Here is a 13886-nt window from a genome sequence, read left to right as displayed (position 1 = left end):
ACCGAGATCTCAATGCCACTGCAGAGAATAGCCATGCCAGGATCTCAGTGCCACTGCACGGAAATTGCCACTCCAAATCTTAAAGCCACCACAGACTAATGTGCTATGTGAGATCTCAATTTCCACAAAGTACTTGCATTTAACCACAGCTCAACTGTCAAAGAAGGTTTTGTTGAGACAAAATTTGCAAAATTTGCCCAAAAAATATTAGTATGCAAATTTATCATAATTTCAACAAGTCAGGTCATGGAAATTTGTACACAAAAGCAATCAGTCACTAGGGGTTCGTAGATGATTTTGGCAATTTTAGGTCAACTTGGCAAAGATACCCCTAAAATATGGTATTGCAATTTTCTTCACAATTTGTACAAAACTGATATAGATCATCCATCGGGACTTTCATATCAAATTTGAAAGCAATCTGACAGTTTCAGAGATTGAAACAAAAAAAATTGCCCATAAATCATAAATTTCAACACGATTTGGGAAAGTCAAAGGCAACCTAACAACCTAGCAACCTGCATACTTAAAGGGACAAAGTCAGCCATTTTTTCATGAATTATGTTTGACATGTTGAAAGATAATGAATGGGTGACCATACATATATTCGACCCTGGTTTTAGACATATTAAATCAAATCAGCGAGAGAAAGAATTCATTATCGCGATGATTTCAAGAATTTCATCAATACTGAGATGGTAGCTTTGGCGGTATGGAGCCTTTCTGTGTGACGGACATGCATCTGCACAAACATACCCACATACAGCTGGACGCCACTGACCCATTATTATAAGCTCTTTTGCGTGTGACGGACATACATCCGCACAAACATACATACAGACGCCACCTACCCACCATATAAGCTCTTTTTGGTATTTATATAAATACCAAATATGAGGTAATCAGGCAAGTGGTTTCAGAAAGTTTTGAACCAAGAGTGGGAAAAATTGCTCCCAAAATACAAATTTTGGCATGATTTGAACCAATGTGACTTTGGTCACTCTTAGGAAGCTACACTCCAGATTTCCAAGCAATAGGGCTGGTGGCTTTAGAGATGTCGGCAGGTATCTGAAAAGGTCCGCATTGTTGACAGCAGAGCCAAAGAGTGGAACAAAAGTGGCTGCATTTACTTTGACAAACTACAAATTATTTTGTTCATAAATGTAAACTGAACATCAAATATATCATGTACCAGTGGGTTGGGTTTTGGTAAAATCTGATTCAAATGGGCAAGACTATCGGGACAAGAACACGTAGCAACAGCTTCATATCTTTGTAAATATAGCAAACAAGTTGCAGGATACTTGGTGTACAATATTACAACAGGGGAGTCTTCAGGTCACTGTTCAATGTTGTTGACCAGAGTAGTCTAAACTTTCTGGGACTACATCCTCACCAAACGGGGTCTGTGAATTTTGAGTCTGTGTAAAAGATTTAACAAAAAACTCATACAGCACATTGTACTTTAAACCAAACTGTTGTGTAAAAGATCTTAATCTAACAGACGCCAATACTTATGTACAAAAATACTTTTATTCAATATAAAAGTGGATTAAAATCGTTCACAAAGTATAATCTCAAAAAAATAACGGTGCAAACTGAAAAGTAATTGCTTACCAACTCATTAGATCTAGCTTTGGCTGTAAAATATGTACTATAAAAATTATGATCAGAAAAATTGAGATTTTGGTACTAATAGTCTGATAAAAAACAAGCCAAAGATGACCACAAAATATGTAAAACTTTTCAGGATAAAAAAATGCAAAGTTGGCAGTCATGTTTACATTTAATCGTTAACCATTTTCCATCTTTTATTCAGTTTTCAATTTCATCACTTTGGTTTACTTGTTCAGAAATTTTTCTCTGTCAACTGGACTTGGTCTGAGGAAACTGAAGACAAACGTCTGACCATTGCACAAAGATGCTGTGAACTTGCCATCAGTGCAGGATAGACTTCTGAAAATGGAAAAAAAACCAAGTGAGCTGTTAATGTCAATGGGGTTCAATATGGATTTGCCATTGTGAGATGGTTCATAGAATGTTTTATGATGAAAAATGTCATATAAATCAAAAAGTGTTCAAATAAGGCAACTCTAAGGAAACGCTAACTAAGGCATTGATAGTGGTGGCACTATTAAAACCAAAGTCAGTCTCATATACTCTGCAAAATTTCATCAGTCAACAAACAAAGGTGACCAAAAAGTATAAATTCTGTATCTAAATATAGATGATGGGTAGTGACATCCCTTCAAGATACTGGACACTTTTGCTAAAACTACTGCCATGCCACAAGAACTTTATTGGCAAAATTATTTTGCAAACTGTGGCACAACACAAATATCTCGGTTATATTCTTTACCAAGGCATATAAAGGCTAGCCATTATTTGACATTTACTGAAAATTTCATTCAAATAAAGGCATTATAATTACCCCAGTTTTGTAATAACAATTTACTCGAGGACTCTGACACCATCCAATCTAGTTTACACCATGAATCACTGACCAATAGCTGTGAAAGCAATGCAAAAAAAACCCTAATAATTCTGTTCTGCTGTATTGTTATAACAGAAATATTTGTTGCAGCAATGCATCATGGATCTTTCTAATCTCGTAGATATGTACACATCAGTGAAATCTCAACACTTAGTACATAGACTGCTAAATTGTACTATACTACTATACCTTATTGAGGATCAGACCATAATAGGTGGACTATACTCATCTATTCTCCATTCTGGTAGTCTTCAGTGGCTGTCTATTCCTATTTTAACCTTGTGCAACTCACAATAGCTGGTCTATGCTGATCTAGCTCACCATTTTGACATCTTCTGTAGTATTCTCTATTGCTCTCTACTCATGTCTAGACTATCAATGCTGAACTATTCCTCCATTGGTCACCACCATCTTTCTATATAGCTTGCTAGTCACTACAGACTACTCCTTTATAGCTCTGCTATCTCTCCAGTTGGCCACCATCCTGTTCCTTAGTTCTCTACACCACTCTCTCATGATTTATAAAATACACAATACGGTGATCTTCAGCACTATTGTTCTCTACACCTTGCTCAACTCAAGTCTTATGTACAATGCATCTTCTGTCTTCTAGTCTCCTCTGGATAGACTACATTGCTATATCTCTCCTATTGACAGCGTTACTGCTCATGACGTACACTGCTCCAAAACATTTTGTAGAAATAACTCCCCATCCCTTGCCCTGTCAATATCTTTCAGATGACTTCTGTCAAATCTATGCTGTACGGATTTAAATGCAGGCTTGATAACCCCCTACACTGCTTTGTAAAAAATAGCAAATCACTCCATAGTTTTGGATACGAAAGATGAAAATTCTTAGAGACAGAATGATTTAGCTGAAGTGACGTTATTTGTTACCATTTTAATCCAAGACATTGAATAAAGAATTTCAACTGTGCTTCAGTGTCGTGTTTTGTTGACTAAAGTCAACAAAACATTGGGTTGATAATTGTCTGAACAAAATGTTTCTTGGTCAATTTCAAAACCCCCTTGTAAGTGCAACAGGAAAATGATTATGTTGGCCGGCTCAGATATATTGACCACACACCCTAAGGCACCTGATCACTTGTCTTTGCTGTAATTTTGTCATAGGAAATGACTCATACACAAGGAAACATTTGGAAAACTGTAGTGATGTTTTCTCTGTGCACTTACGTATTGTAAGCGAATTGAGTTTTGATTGACACATGGTATACAAGGCTGATAGGAAACACACAGAGAACAAATCTTGGCAAAACATTCTAACGCTCAATATTCACCTTGGTAAAAGTATTTTTATTGAAAATATTGAGAGAGTACAACCATTTGTTTCTTGTAATTGATCAGGTTTGAAACCAAACAAGGCCATATAAAATCCCACACACTGCATTATATTTAAATAGTATTAATGGGAAAGTCGATTTGATATTGCATGTAATAGCCACCAATCTATAAATATCAGACTGCACAGACACATGGATATCATTATGCTACACAGACACATGGATATCATTATGCTAAAATTGTCAATGGACAAGGAATGCTACGATTCAAAGATGTGTACGAAGTTTACTTGAGTAATCTGACAATTTAGTCATTTTGGCTCTTTCCTAAAAATTTCCTCCTTTTCTTCATTTGTGAGGTCTAATCACATTTTTTTTCCAAAACTTGATGGGACATGATCTATAGAATCTGCCTAATAAAACTCCAGTGACCCTGACTAACTTCTTAATCATCTATTTTATTGAAAACTTGACTGACTGTACACTAACACTTAAAAACATTTAATAACAAAAATAAGAAAGTCTCTAAATAAGATTTATCAATGTTCAGGCTTTAAATATGATAATTGGGCTATGTTTTGACTTCCCTTCACACATGGTAAAATGTTCACTATATTTATATCTCTCTAGTGTTGGATTGACAGCAAAGTACAGAAATCTACACATAAGGTCAGTGTCTTGGATAAGTAATTTCAAATAGCTTCTTTGTACTTTATGGATACGGACAGAAAAATTATTTCTGACTGTCACTGTCCTAGAATACAGCAGAGTGGCCTTAAAGCTGTGAGATGGCTGTACTGTGATTTCACTAATAACCGTCTGTAACTTTGGACTATATCTCTCTGCAGCTTGTCATCTCCTTGGTTCTGACTATTGAATTAAGTCAAATCCTGGCTGTGAAAATCCAATCTCTCTGTCTCTCTCTCACTATTTCTGCCTCTATCTGTCTCAGTCTATAATTTCAATGTCCTAGACATAATAAAGAAACATACGATGAAGTTATTGAGACATGCCTTGCCACTCTACTGGTGCATCTTACACCTTACACCCTTCAATGCATCTCATAGGTGACTATCCTCTCATCAAGCACTGTTAAACGCATACACATTTAATAGAAATTAAGTCTAATTCACTTGTCTGATGCTGTACACTACACTTCACATGTCCAACACAAGCTATATCAGGGTTGTTTCATAACAACTACCATTAACACAGCTATGCCACAAATTGTAAATTGACACTCTTGTAGTGTCCTATTTACCCAGGCCAATTACATCTTTGCAATATTGAATCATAATTGCTCATTCTTACTATGAACAGATACAATTAAAAATCTGATCCAATTTCAACTTTCTGTAAACTAGGTAACATGCAGACATTTTAACTCTGAGAATATAGATGTACTGGAATTACCACAAAAATACCAATATTTTGTAACTTACCGTAAGTACTGTGTTTGTATGTCTTAATATCGTCTGCCACCGCCATAACCACCACTTCCACCACCACCACCACTGTATCCACCTGTATATAGAATACATCAGTGACATTTCACACAAGTGGAAATCATTGGTACAACTAACAACTCTACAATGAGATACAGACGAGTTACATCATCAAATAATAAATTTCACAAAATGGTGAAAAATGGCAAACACTGGCTACAATTCTAATGGTTTGGGTCAAGAACAAAAAGGATGTGCAGACCTAGAAGACCAAAGAGATCAAGTGATAGTGGCGTACACTAACCCACACGTAGAGATGTGTATATATATTTGTAAATATACTTTTGTAAAAACTACATTTGTATACACAATAATGCATGTGGTTTTGTTTGTACCATGGTCTATTCAAATTTGGAGTTTCACCCATTGAGTAACTTTTCTAAGTACTGATTATTTAATCAATTGTACTATTGTGTACGGTTGTTAACTCACCGCCGTATGGTCCTCCTGTCTGACGTCCACCACCATAGCCACCACCAGAACCACCTCCACTTCCCCTCATGGGGCCATAGTTGGATTGACCACCTCCATAATTACTTCCAAAATCATTGTAATTACCACCACTGTTACCATAACCTGTTAAAATCAAAATATTTCAGCAAAGTTATTATCATGTAGCATACACCAAATAGTTCACTTTGAACTCTTTCAACATTTACCAATGTCATTGTATTTCTCTATGTCACCAACCATCCTCCATGTTTAACCTTTTCCTGCCAGACAGTACATCACATCCCCATCAGCCAAGTCAGTAAAAAGAGGTATTGAGCCAAAACATTACACATTTTCATCCACTTGGCTTGGTCTGTTGTAGCATCTTTAGTCCATAAATATCAAGTTTACAGTATTTGTGTTTTCAACAGCTTTCAAATGTACAGTATTATGTTAAAATAAACCATATCGAATATGTTGTTTCATTAATTTTAACCATCTTGACCTGATACCTTCTAATACCTTCTCTGTCTATAAATAGACACCAGAAGGTAATAGAACTATAAAACTGACCCTCCTCCCTCCCTTGAGGGAAAAAAAAATTACAGCTGCAAGCAGCGTTGGCGGGGCCCAAGCAGTTGCCATGGTTTCAAGTTCTTATGCTGGTGATATTATGTCCAAAATTTAAGCTTGAAAAAGTTTTTGGTTCTTGTAGGGAAGACTTTTTAACATTATCTCATGGCTACTGTAGGTTTCACTGGTAATAGTATGTTTTAGTCTCAATCAAATATGTCTGTCGAACTATATGACCGATCAAAATGCCTTTCAAAAACTTGAAAGTGCTCACAGTAAGAATGATATGGGTGAAAGGTCAGTGCAATTGGTGTGTTGGTTCTGGAAAAGAAGATTTTTAAAGATTAAATTGCAATTTTCACAAAATCCAATATGGCGGCCAAACCACATGACCGACGAATGCCTTTCGTAAACTTGAAAGACGTCACACTTAAGATGTTACCATGTAAAATTTCAACTCGATCAGTATGTTGGTTCTGAAGAAGATTTTTAAACATTAAATTTGTATTTTTTGAAAATCAAATATGGCAGCCAAGGTCACGTGACCACACACGATTTTATTTGCAAATTTGCAAGACCTTTGGTGACGCTTGGTATGCAAAAAATTTCAAACCTACTAAACCCTAGGTTTTCTTAAGGAGCCATATTTTTAAGGTTTTAGGAAAATCTAATATGGCCGCCAGGTCACATGACCAATCAAAATTTTGAGGATAATATGCAATAGTACTCATAAGTACCTATTAGCCCTGCAAGTTTGAGAAGTTTACGTTCAGCGGTTTCTGAGATCAAGAGTGACAAAAAAGTGCGAAAGAAGAAAATGAGAAAGAAGAATATTGCACTCCAGTAAAACCAATAGGGGCCAGCCGGTAGGTTTTGCCCCATAAAAATTCGCGTCGCCACACCATTTTTTTAGAAAGGCCTGACCAGAAACTTTTTTTTTTGCCTATCTAATACTAGGGGTCATATATGGCAATCACCTAGCCCAGTTTTACCAGGTCACTACTGTCTATCTTTAAAGTGCAGTGGTAGTCGCACTGCGCATGCATGATTTTTGTTGTTGATCAACATTACCAAAATTTTGCAGCTCATACCACTCACCCCATTGTTTTTGATAATATACATATTCTGTTCCCTTGGTAGTGAAATGAACAAATATGGCACTGTAATGTTGATGAAACTTGACACTATGATTTGAATTTTCACTTCAGCATACACTGACTCAACTATGGAATTCTAATTTCTTCTGTTCATTTATGTCACAGTAACTCAGTCAAATACTGCTGACAGTAAATGTTTAGAAATGTATCTCATATCGAAGAATGGGAATCAGAGATTCAAATCACATTGTGTCATCATGACCAATGGAATCACAGAGATTCAAATGAAATGGTGTCATCATGACCAATGGAATCCCAGAGATTCAAATGAAATGGTGTCATCAAGACCAATGGAATCACAGAGATGCAAATGAAATGGTGTCATCACGACCAATAGAATCCCAGAGATTCAAATGAAATGGTGTCATCACGACTAATGGAATCAGACATGGTGTCATCACAACTAAAGCATTAAACCAAGACAGTGTCCTTACCTTGATTATAGTTACCATCTCCATAATTGTCATAATTGCCACCGCCATAGCCACCACTGCCTTGGTTGCCATAGTTTCCACTATAACCACCACCTCCTTGGTTTCCATAGTTACCGTAGCCACCACTTTGGTTACCACTACCATAGTTATCTTGGCTTCCATATCCACCACCATAGCTGCCTCCTCCGTAACCACGACCACCACCGCCGCCGCCGCCACCACCTTGATAGTAATCTGAAAGGATCAAAAGAGTTAGTTTGGTCCAGAGCTACAACAGTAATGGAACCTACCAACCATACATATCTATTTGTCACTAGAACTGACTGGGTTCTTCCAATATGTAATGGACAAATTACAACTGAACAGACAGCAACATTTTTACAAAAGTTGAGAGATCATTCATTCTTATGACTAAATGAAAGTTTTCATAGTATTACATACCTCCACCCCTGTCATAACCTCCACCACTACCGCCTCTTCCACCTCGGAATCCACCACGTCCACCTCCACGACCACCTCCTCCTTGGCGGCCTCCAGATTCCCTAGACTGTGACTGTAACCTGACAAGGTCATTCTTCGGTACTGCTTTTTTCACTTCACTTTTGTGGCCATTGATGGAGTGATACTTGATTCCTGCCATAAAAAATACCATCCAGGACAATGTGCTCACATTCGGTTTTAATTGGTAAATTCAAGAAATATTTAAACCAGAAAAACAAGAATGACAAAAGTAAGGTCTGCAACTTAGGTACTGGAGGTCATCTTCAGGAACATGCATATCAACTTCTATAGCAATGGGACAAGCAGATCCTACATACATAAGCAAGTGTCAACAAAAAAAATTAGCCAGAGAAGCTTGACAAAAAGAAAAGGTGGGAGAGTGGGGAAAAAATAAAGAGTAGGAAAAAATGAAAAAAATGTACAAGGAATCTGGTAAAAAGTCATGCTACCTCATCAATCTTCTAGACCTTACCCCCTCCTGAATATCAATTGTTCCAACCCTTGGTTGACCATGTTTACATAAACAAGCTGGCAGGAAATGTACTTACAACCTTCTGGATGTTTTAATTAAACCCCGGTGCGGGGTATAAAAGACCCCTAACTCATCAAAAATACCGCAATTATACCATGTCGCTCAAATTTGATCAGAATCGGTATATACCAGTATGGGTTACCAATGATCAACAATAAATGTTTCTATCTGTTCAGTGGAGGAAAATTCTACATTGATGTTATGACAATGATTTCTGCACAGTACAACCAGAAAAACAACAAGAAATATTTTAACCAGAAAAACAAGAATGACAAAAGTAATTAAGGTCTGAAACTTTAGGTACTGGAGGTCAACTTTAGCAACATGCATAGCAGAAACAAGCCCCTCTTAGTTCTTCCCCCCTCTACTGTCTATGGTTTCAGCAGGTCTGTTAATATGTAACAGTTCACAAACAATGACAGGAAATGACTCAAGATCAGTGGATTTTGCCTGTTTCTCACTGGCATATCACTCCTGCACATTTGCAGGATTTCACTTTTTCTTACCTCATTTGCACATTTTTGACACTGATGTGTTCATTTGAACAAATTCACATCTCAACCCCTGCATCTACCTGTACACCAAATACTGAGATGGTAGCTCTGGCGGTATGGGAGCCTTTGTGTGTGACGGACATACATCCGCACATACATACCCACAAATATACAGACACACAGCCGCCACCGACTCATCATATAAGCTCTTTTTGGTATTTATATACAAAACCAAATATGAGCTAAAAATTCATAATGGCGCTTGAGTGACAACTGGCAACAGGAAGGTAGACCGCTCTGTGAAAATCAGCCGAAGCGATTCTCAAACAAACACTATTAGCATACCATAAACATGGACTGTTTCATAAACATGTAGGCCATACAGGTATCTACAAAGTTTCACAAAGCCTTTTAGAGTCACGGCTTGACAATTCCTATCGCCCGAAACCCGGGACAAGTGAAATTTACGTTCGGCCAAGTCAAAAATAAAATCTGGTCGCCCGCCGGACAAGTTGTTTATACAATTTCTGGCACAATCAACGCGAACCTAAGTTGCGGTCGGTGCACATGTCGCCCGATTTGCGTTGTTGTTCACACAAAATCACACATCGTCCATTTAAAAAAGTTGCTTAAAATTTGGCGTAAACAGCATTTCTTTGTTGTACGCTGACTGCTCCTCCCAACAAATTAGGTAAAAAATTGCAAAACCCAATGATCTGAGCAGTTTTACCAACTGTAACGGTATATTTTACTCTCCTAACCTTTCTTTATTTGAGTTAAACAAGGGTAGGAGCTTATGCAACTTAGTGAGGATGTACTAAATTTTGAAAATATCAGTGGAGGGCTCTGCTCCATGAGTACTGTTTTGTCAATTTTTGGTGAACACAAACTATATGTAAATATTATGCAAATGATTATGTAAACATTATGCAAATGATTATGAAAATTAGCCACCCACTTAATTTTTTTATTTGTGGACCAGTGGGTTTCACCTTGGGACCAGTAAAAAGAAATCCGGTCACTGGTCCTTGGACCAGTGGGAAAGGGGGTAATTTTCAGGCCCTGGAGTTACCACTCAGAAAGACCGTCTAACGTTATTCAAACTTGGCATTGAAAACATTTTTGGTTACCAAACTTAAAAAGTATCTTCCTAGAAATTCCTGATTTAATAAGTGCTCCAAAACTATAACTTACCAACAATTTTGTCCACTGGATCATGGTCATCAAATGTAATGAAGGCAAAGCCACGCTTATTGCCGCTGTCTTTGTCTGTAATAACATCAATTGTCTCAATTTTTCCATATTTTCCAAAATACTCCCTCAAGTGACTGTCATCAGTGTCATCTTTGATTCCGCCAACAAATATTTTTTTGACAGTCATGTGTGACAGTGGGTTATTTGACTCCTGTAAGAAAATCAAAGCAAATCATTAGCAAAAATAGAAAATTATGTACCAAGAAAAAGGGTCATTTCAGTCTCCAAAACACACTCAGTTTCTCTCCAAGTTCTAGCTAGTCTTCAGTTCTCCAATCAATATCACTTTACCTTCCATTTCAACTTGATGCAATCATACCATAACCATCAGTCTACATGAAAATGCCCACTACCAAAATGTAAGAATAATTCAAAGTTTATTTCAACTTGCTATATTTAAGTTATTCTGGAGAGGACAACTTCACAGGGTGAACCCAGAAGGATTGAAGACAATTGTCTAAGTTCAATGATGCATATGTTGTGTATCAGTTATTTGACACAGACTTGCCACTTATCAAGACAAGCCTGCTTCCTATACTGACATTATTCTTTGCTACCTTATGGCATTACTCCACCATTGCATTGATGGGTACTGTGGCAGACAGCAAGAAAGGATGAAATGATACACACTCATGTTATACGACTTCTATACGCTGAGAGCACATACACAATAGATGCATAAAGCATACTGGAGCCAACAAACACTGGCATCTTACCTCTCTTGCAATGGCTCTCTTTGGTTCAACTTCTCTGTTGTCAAGTTTGTGCGGTCTATTAGCCATAGCATCATCTACCATAGTACATGATTTGTACGTCACGAATCCAAAACCTCTTGATCTTCTAGACTGTGGATCCTTCATCACAACACAGTCAACGATTTCTCCCCATTGGCTAAAATGTGCCTTCAAGGAGTCTTCATTGGTATCATAGCTTAAACCACCAATAAACAACTTGCGTTGTTGCTCTGGTTCACTGCTAGAGTCCTGCTAGTGAAACACCAAGATAGAAACCACACATTAAAAAACTCAGAACAAAGATGTATCTGGCCTATCATGTCATTAATTTTCTCTTGACGCATGTTACGAAATTCATTTCAGAATACAACTTGACTCAGCTTACTAAACAATGACAATGAATGTCATATGTGAAACATCTTTACAGATCGGTGAATAATAATAGAAAAAACTTCCGAAAGATAGTCATTTAACTCAATTCTATTGTTTTCTTGGTACCAGTCTTTTACCCACAATCCTCTGAGCAATACTTCTATGTAAAGAAAATGTACATTGGCTAGTTGGTAGGGCTTACATTTTAAAGCCCATGCATGGATTTGCATGAAAATGCATTATTTCAGCAAGCACTTTCTTGTTAATACATATTTAGACTGCGAAGACAGAGAAAAATACACAAATTCCTTTGTTCTGATAATATAAAATTCCTTTGTTCTGCTAGTCTATCTGCACCCAAAAACTACTTAATAAAAATAATCTGAAAATAATATTGGACATCATAGCGAATCTCAACTTATCTTTATTTAAAGAAATATGAAGACTAAAGATACATACGTAACAATTTATATTTTCAGAAGGTACACTGCTACAGAATCAATATAACGGTCCACATCAAGCTCGTTCAAAAACACTCAACTTTCATTTAACATTTTAAATCAACCTTAACGGTGCTGCCTTACTTGCAAAAATATTCTAGTAAGAGCCAAGATGAAAAGGGAAGATGCTAGAAATTTGCAACCGTCTCAAAATTTAAGAAAATACAAGATAGGGGACTCTTTGGCTTCCCAATTTTATTCAAGTTAACCCACTTCTCAGAAGCCATGCAGTAATTTTCAGGTTTTCGGAGGTGGCTGACGGTACATCGCAAGCAAGGATTTACTTTTGACAAATTTGCCATCACGACACAGAATTAGTTCAGGGCAAAGAAATGTCATACAGTTATCGAAAAACGAGGTAGTGTTTGTCCTACCGCAGTCTGTGTCTACGACCCAGCCGACTGACGATTTCGCAGATTTTTTTCACGTTAATATAATACCCCTAATACCAGTGTGGCAGTACACAAACAAGGTGCTTTAGAACGACTTTTAGTAAAGAAACGACAGCCATCATTCTCCGTATCAAGTTTGTCAAATGAAAAGCAGTATCTGTACAGAAAATATTTTTGTTCCATAAACGCCATCATGACCACGCTTGTTTGCCACATTACAGCACAAAGGGGACGCCATGCATATTTAATGAGCTCCAAACGAAACGCTTGCATTTCCTTATTTAAAGAGCAAGTTCAAGATAATTTGATCAAGTGGAAACCTGGACAATTATAACGCTCATCTGTATTTATTGTACCATGCATTTTTGTTGATTGCGTTATTCTAACCAAATAACGACGTTCTACAGCGTTTTGTCAGTTGAAAAAATATGCAAATTTGAAAAAAACTAAACGAGATTTGAATTGGCTACATTTTATTAAAAAGGTCTAGCCTATTCCAATTTTGACCCCATGGTACTGTCAGGCCTCGGATTTTGTAGTGTTTCAAGGAATTGAGGATGGGTTAGAAATGGCCAAATACTATACTCACGAAACTGACGAGCATGAAAACGAGCCAAGCCCTATATAGGACCGCGCGCACATGGCGTCTCTTCTTGGCATGGCCACGACTGTCATGGAAAACGAATTAACCTGGTCGCATGATAATTTGAAGATTAGAAATGAATCACAATATGCGTTCACAATTACGTGCAAATATATTCTACACTAAGGTTCACTTCACTTACGCTGGCCATTCTGTTCCGATTTGGTAGTAACTCTGTAGCTGTGTACCGTCTCGCCGTCTACAAGAAAGATCGAGGACTGAGCTGATATGGGCAGGCGATCACGTGATGAAATTTGCCGATCACTTAACGACGAAACCCGAACATTGTCCGAGTTCAAACCCCGGATGTTGCTCATTAGCGGATGCGTTTTCAACGTCCAGCGCATCACGCGCAAAAAACGCGTGGGCGTGGCACTGCTGCTGGATCGCGCAGGCTCAATGAATGCCGTACCCACAGGGACGCGTTATCTTTCGAATGTCGCCATGCCAAGCGATACATGGATTATGACGAGTGTTGGTACTATGAGTAACAATTTTCGAACATTATATGACTCGATCTTTTGCAACATTTGTTTTCCGTGTTCGCTTGTTCAGAATAACATATGAA

General features: G+C 37.5%; 1 protein-coding gene across 4 annotated transcripts; it reads right to left on the bottom strand.

Moving 5' to 3' along the window:
- Window positions 1-1514: 1514 nt before the first annotated feature.
- On the bottom strand, window positions 1515-13622 carry LOC139124761 (heterogeneous nuclear ribonucleoproteins A2/B1-like). Of its 4 annotated transcripts, none has more exons than XR_011550027.1 (9): window positions 13461-13622; window positions 11394-11660; window positions 10618-10828; window positions 8338-8529; window positions 7897-8130; window positions 5733-5876; window positions 5238-5319; window positions 2432-2510; window positions 1515-1956 (listed from the first exon to the last, which is right to left on the bottom strand). XR_011550027.1 is itself a non-coding variant. In XM_070690872.1 (8 exons), the coding sequence occupies exons 1-7, from the start codon at window positions 13467-13469 to the stop codon at window positions 5261-5263; spliced, it is 1116 nt and encodes a 371-aa protein (XP_070546973.1). In that variant the 5' UTR covers window positions 13470-13622; the 3' UTR covers window positions 3788-4764; window positions 5238-5260. The 4 variants fall into 4 exon arrangements, 2 of the variants coding, with proteins under 2 accessions (XP_070546973.1, XP_070546972.1); XR_011550026.1 differs by having other exon boundaries at window positions 11394-11663; window positions 13461-13599; XM_070690872.1 differs by lacking the exons at window positions 1515-1956; window positions 2432-2510 and adding an exon at window positions 3788-4764.
- Window positions 13623-13886: the final 264 nt, after the last annotated feature.

This window comes from Ptychodera flava, assembly GCF_041260155.1.
Source record: "Ptychodera flava strain L36383 chromosome 23 unlocalized genomic scaffold, AS_Pfla_20210202 Scaffold_24__1_contigs__length_23054250_pilon, whole genome shotgun sequence".
Taxonomy (NCBI): Eukaryota; Metazoa; Hemichordata; class Enteropneusta; family Ptychoderidae; genus Ptychodera; species Ptychodera flava.
The sequence above is the reverse complement of the archived record's forward strand: the minus strand, read 5'-3'. Positions and strand labels throughout refer to the sequence as shown.

Coding starts and splice junctions, on each gene's coding strand:
- LOC139124761 (XM_070690871.1), bottom strand. Junction 10,829..11,393: donor AGAGAGCCATTGCAAGAGAG/GTAAGATGCCAG, acceptor ATTTTCTTACAG/GAGTCAAATAACCCACTGTC. Junction 8,131..8,337: donor AGGTTATGACAGGGGTGGAG/GTATGTAATACT, acceptor TGATCCTTTCAG/ATTACTATCAAGGTGGTGGC.